At 41.1% G+C, this 6,015-nt stretch overlaps 1 protein-coding gene across 1 annotated transcript in view; it reads right to left on the bottom strand.

Moving 5' to 3' along the window:
• Positions 1-6,015, bottom strand: part of IL16 (interleukin 16) — an 88,099-nt gene that overhangs the window by 10,674 nt on the left and 71,410 nt on the right. Inside the window, exons 15-18 of the mRNA XM_025194412.1 lie at positions 4,993-5,080; positions 3,163-3,644; positions 634-672; positions 1-2 (exon numbers count right to left, since the gene is read on the bottom strand). The exon at positions 1-2 is cut by the window's left edge and continues 143 nt beyond it. Of these exons, the coding sequence (XP_025050197.1) occupies positions 1-2; positions 634-672; positions 3,163-3,644; positions 4,993-5,080 (611 nt within the window). The remainder of the gene's footprint in view (positions 3-633; positions 673-3,162; positions 3,645-4,992; positions 5,081-6,015) is intronic.

Below are 6,015 nucleotides of genomic sequence, written 5' to 3'. Positions count from 1 at the left end.
TGCTGAATAAACAGGAAGTAGAACTGTGTCAGAATGTAATTATACAAACCACATTATGCATATGAACCTAAAGAAAAATACTCTTTATTTTTTTGTTTTTAAGATGAGAATAAATATTAAATGGCAGCCAAGTTTTCTATTCTGGTTAGGAAGTAACAGTTAAACATCCAATTAAATTGGATTTATTCTGTGTTTTAGGAAAATTGGCAAGATAGTTTACTGTAAGCCTATAAATGGCGGGGTATAATTAACTTCTCAAATTTAGATAGATTCATTGCTTTGTAAGCCATTCTGTGTGTAATTGCACTGCAACAAGCCAAGAGATTGCCTGCTATAATTTTAGATTTTTATAAAACCAGCCCTACAGTAATCTCTTGCAAATCAGTTAAGCAAAGCCAGAAAATGAACTGCCTTCATCTTTATTTTATACAATGCTTTCTTTGTAGATCCTTTATCCCCAAACACAAAATTGTAATAAACTCAGTTCAGGCACAGAGCTACAGAGCTCTTCCCTTGCTTTTCGTTGACAACACAGAATCAGAGGTTTTGTTTGAGGTCACAATAAATGCTACTCTAGGCAGCCCTTAGTGGATGCTCTAAAATTACTAGATTACTTTGTAAAACCAGTATTACCATCTGCTGCATTGTAATCTTCTGAGCAATTTTTGTGAACTGCAAACCGGCAGAGTTGAAGTATTTAAAGGAACCAAACACAAGCAGGAGAGGGAGAAAAAAATTGAAAACAAAATGAGATTATTCAGCAAAAAAATCAACTCCCTGACAACTCCTCAGTATCCCCTTAGTACTACAATTAATACCTCCTATTCCCCATTCCATCAAGGAGTTTGTCATAGGACCATAGTAAAGTTTACCCAAATCTGGAATGGGCTTGTAAGGGAGGTGGTGCTCCCCCCTACCTTAGAGGTCTTTAAGAGGAGACTGGACAAGCACCTGGCTGGGGTCATCTGACCCCAGTGCTCTTTCCTGCCCAGGGCAGGGAGTCAGACTCGGTGATCTACTGAGGTCCCTTCCGACTCTAAAAATCTATGAAACTTCACAGGAGTTTACTTCATAGGACCTTCCTGGGCCACTGAGGCCAGTTCTCGGGTCCTGACCACTGCTACTGGCCTTAGCAACATCCAGCAGGACACATTTTCTAATGGCTTTCTATAAGGCAGCATCTTCATTTCTATTACTAAGAAGGGCTTCCTCAGACTTTTTAATCTATTATCTTCTAACTTGCGACTCAGTGTGAGGTGATCTGTTGCTTGATGCCCCATGATAACATTGGAAATAATTAGAGGAACAATGGTAGATTTTCTCTGAGGATGAAAGTAGATTATCCCCAGTCATGTTTATTTTAAGCAGTGCAAGTTGCTCAATATTGTTCTTCCAATTGGGAGGCTGATCTTGCACAATGTGAGCTCCTTGGGCCCCCAAATCTCACTAGTCTTTCCACTGATAGGACTAGTGAGATTTAGGGGCACAAGGAGCATGTGGTTAGATGAAAGCGTGGTTAGATGACTGCGTGCTCCTTGGTGGCAGTGATGGTATCTACTTCTTGACACAGGGTTCTGTAGATATTAGTAATGACAACTTAAAGCACATATTTCAGACATGTCAGCTAAACAGTTCTGACTTGAAGAAAGTAACCTTACCATCTGCAGGCACCATGCACAAAGTCCTGGCCAGCACTTCTCAAACTGAGCCATGTAGCATGTTTGAGAAATAAAGGAAAATAACATGTAGGGAAGCAATCAATCTGTTCCTAATACTCTCAAAATGCAATCTGAAGGGAAACCTTCTTTTTCATGTACTCAGAGCGAACACTAGCTTAAAACCCAGAAACAAGTCTCTCTGGGGAAGTCTGCTTCATTAGTGAAGCTCAACGTTTTGTCATGCATCTCGATCTCAGGTTTTCTTGTTTCTCTTATCACCATAGAATCAAACCTGCAGCTTAACCAAGAACTGCAATGTTTCTCTGCTCAACATTTTTTTTGTGTGTTAAATAAGGCTTCAAGAACCTGTTTTTCCTCTTGTTTTTAAATTGTAACACCAATGGTTTTATAGCAGTTCTTTTTGTGCATGAATACATTTATCTTACACTCCATCATAGATGATAGGTGGTGTCCTTATTAGCTAGTTTTATTCTGTAATTTTGACCAAAACCTGTGCTGTTGTACAGATTAATTTTTAGTGCTAAGCCCTGGGCTATTGTTTGCTCAGTTCTGCTTGTTTTGCATGTTTCTAAATTCTGTTAATTTTTACTGGCATATTTCTAAACCTATGGTAAAATGCATTCCTTTTCTTTGATAAACCACAACTTAGTTTCCACACAAAGTTCTCATCCATCTCATATTCAAATTCATTGCACTATTTCGTTTAATTCCATTCATAATAGGAATGGGAGAAACATAAATCAAACTGTGAGGGCTAACCCACTTAATTTTCAAAAACTTCAGATAAAAACATAAATAGTCAAGAATTAGATAAAACTCCCATAGATAGTTCATCTGCATGTGTTAGTCATTTAGGCCTATATTAAGGGACTTGGGGCAGAAATCTCTCACTGCTCCTAATGTTAGCTAATTTATTTTGATGTATATGCTAATGCAAAAATGGCTCCACGTTATTGTTCACACTATTCATTGGTCTCACTATTTAAGGAATGTCTTGGCTCTATGAATTTGCAGTTGTAGACTGCTGGGAGTAACCATATCAGTATGACAGCAAGTGGGGTAGAGATGCACCTTGTGGACAAGTGAATCAGAGATGCATAAGCTTTCATGATCAAGAGCAGGAGTATGACAATAAGCTGTTCAGCCTCTTCCAATCCTGATGTGCAACACACTGCTGTTTCAGTTTGGAAGCAGAGCCTACCCAATACTCTGAATTGTTTGGGGTTGGTGATGCATATTCATTTGGGGACTGCAGTGAGATTTTCAGATGCAGTCTCACTCCTTTCTTTATTTGGATATGGGCACAGGTTTCCTGATGTGCAAGATAAATGCATTAAAACATTTCTCTGCCATGTAGCTTTAATTTTTTTTGGAGGGGTGGTCATACAACCAAGGTTCAGATTTTGCTATGCATATCATTTTGTCTTCAAATAGAAGAAACTTTAAAAAGAAAAACCTCTGATCACTGCAGAATTTTCTGTACCTGAACATTTGTAGAAGGTGGACTCCTATCATCTTGTGGTGCGGGCTTCTTGTTCACATCTGTGTTACTCTGGTCATTGTCTGTGCAATCTTGTTTGAAATACTTCCTTGGTGGAGGTTTGGGCTTTGATGATTTAGGTTTTCTAACAAGAATCTCTGTAGACTTTTTAATGCTCTGTGAGGGACAGTTTCCTTCATTGCTAGTGGGAGGGGACTGGTTCTCCAAGCTGGTTCTAGACGATGAACACAACAAGCCAGGTTGCCTGGTAATTGGTACATCAATACTATGTACTCTTGCCTTCAAGTCAGCCAGCTGGTATGGAGTACCATTGCTGCAAGATGACCTGGGATTGTAACTACTGTCACTGCTGGAACGGGTCATTAGTTTTTGAGATCTGTGGTTGCAATAAGTAACGTTTCTCTCAATGTAATTTTTTTCACACTGGTATCTGCCATTCCAGTTGGTTTCTAGTCTTTTGACACCTGTTATCAGAAACATAAACATAAAACGTGGTATTCATCAACAGAGATCCCCAAATTCATTTGCTTTTAAGCCTCATTTAATCTGTTGCAAAACACTATTGCATGAGTATGGAGATGTGATTAGCATATGGGAGGGATGTAGAGGGGTAAATCTATCTGTAGAGGCTTGTATATTAAGGAATCCTGTTTCAGTGAAACATAAAAATATTGCCTGTTCTCCTACACTTTGCTATTGGTTCAGCCTGTTTCTTTCAGCCCTTTTACAAAGAAGAGTTGGGTAACAGGAATGCAGACTTGTAAACTGTTACCTTATAGCGCCATATTATGGAACTTGGCAAGTAGCCTTAATGGACAACCTCATCGGCCTTTGCCCACGAAGAGAATAGCAGCCTCGTTTCACTCAGAGGTAGGCTGCTTTGCCTGCTGGCAATGGCTCAGATACTTTCAACTGGAAGCAATTGGGTTGAAGTGCTGAAGAAATTTTGTACAAGAAACCTTATGATTAAGAGAAAAAAAACTGTGGGGAAGAGGCAGGACCTGTCTGTTTCTGATAGGAAATAAGTACTAAAAAAAAATCACTGCAAAGGGCCCAGCAGAGTGATTCTATTAGCGGTCACCGCATACCCCTTATCATCCATTCCCACCCTCAGGTCTCATGTCTCCAAGTTTTTCCTTTTAAACGAATGCTTTCTCTCCCAGAGGTGCTCCTCCATCAATTGAGCAGAGGTATTTCTCAAACATGCAGATGACTTGGGGGCACTTCCTTTTCCATTCCCAGAGCTAAATATGCAGCTGACCCCACATGAGCGCAAACCCCAATTTAATGCCCACCGCTGGCAGGGCATTGCTCTTGCTGTGTTTATCCAAAAGGCAGAATGTACACATAAAGTGTCTTAAAAGGCCTATGTTTGGGAGCTGGAAAAGAAATGGTATGGCGTTCACCATGGTAGACTATAGGAGCAGGTCAGTTGCCCAGTGGTCTGGTGCTTCTGTACAGTTAATGCTGTTTCAGGGAGTGTCACCTGAATATCTGGTAATGCACATGTTGCAGGTATATGGCTTTTACTTTTACCAGATAGGCAGCAAGAAAAGGGAGGGAAAAAGCAACTGAGACCACATGTCAGGAGGATTTTGGGAGGTAAGCCGGGTGTCTTGAGCTTCTCACACCACTCAGGCAACTTGTTTGAGAATGGACTTCAGTAATGTTGACCTATGCTCTTTCCTCGTCTTCCTTTTCTACTCTAGATTACTTGACCTGTTGCTTAGGGATTATGGCAATCCCCAGAAGTTTTGTATTTCTATCAAGTCTAACTCATAATAGCTCAGCCAACTGCATTAATTCCCTTACCTTCAGTGCTCCATTGATGCCTTTCCCTTCCAAATCGGTTATTCTCCACGGCTTGTGCAACAGCTTCCTTTAGCTGTTGTTCAGAGACCTACAAAATATCATATCATTATAAATTCATCACAAGATTATTGTACAGTATTTAGTGCTCAACTCCTACAAACCCATTCTCACAGAAATGGTCCTTAACTCAGGCAAATAACCTCTGAAATTCATCAGCTTAATCGTGAGCAAGGAATATATATGTGAGGAAGAATCTGTAGGCTCTTAATTACTAATGCATATCATTCTAAGTGTTGGACTGACATAATAGCCGTGTGGCTTTTCTTGACATTGTAGATAAATCAGGTATATTTTTCAAGACTAAATGGAAGGCTTTATATTCCATACTACGCAGGAGTCTGGATTTGCCATTGTATGCTTTTACACCATATTTCCCTATCATTTGGCATGGAAATGAAGCATATTAGTAGAACATACAGAAACATTTCTAGAAACAATATCACACAAGTCTACTATTTTTCAGGCCTGTGCGAAGTGGCTAGTATTTGCTTCGGATTTGGCCAATTCAGGGGACAGTGATTCAATTCGGTGATTTGAATCACTGTCCTGAATTGATTCAGCCGAATCTGATTCAGAGATCGGCTGCTCCTGAAGCTCTGAATCACCCAGCCCCCCCCCACAGCCCAGCGATGGCTGCCCTACATGTACCAGGTCCTGGCTGTTTGAATAAAAAAAGCCCTGGTTCACCAGGTGCTGCTGGGCAGGGAGGGGGAGGGGCAATCCCTGCTGCCCCCCACTGCCCCACGCTGCATGGAGGGGCTCTGCACAAGCCCCCCTCCCCTTGCTCCCCCAGTCCCCCCATGGGTGCCCCACCTGGGCCAGACCCAGTCCTTTAAGAAAAGAAAAAAAAATGAGAAAAACCCCAGGACTCCATAGCAGAGGGAGGCACAGTGGGCACTAACATAGCTGCCTCTGCATGTGCCACACTGCTCCTCTGAGCATAGAAATTGGCTGCTGAGAAAG

This window comes from Alligator sinensis, unplaced genomic scaffold (genome assembly GCF_000455745.1).
Source record: "Alligator sinensis unplaced genomic scaffold, ASM45574v1 scaffold459_1, whole genome shotgun sequence".
Lineage (NCBI taxonomy): Eukaryota > Metazoa > Chordata > Crocodylia > Alligatoridae > Alligator > Alligator sinensis.
The sequence above is the reverse complement of the archived record's forward strand: the minus strand, read 5'-3'. Positions and strand labels throughout refer to the sequence as shown.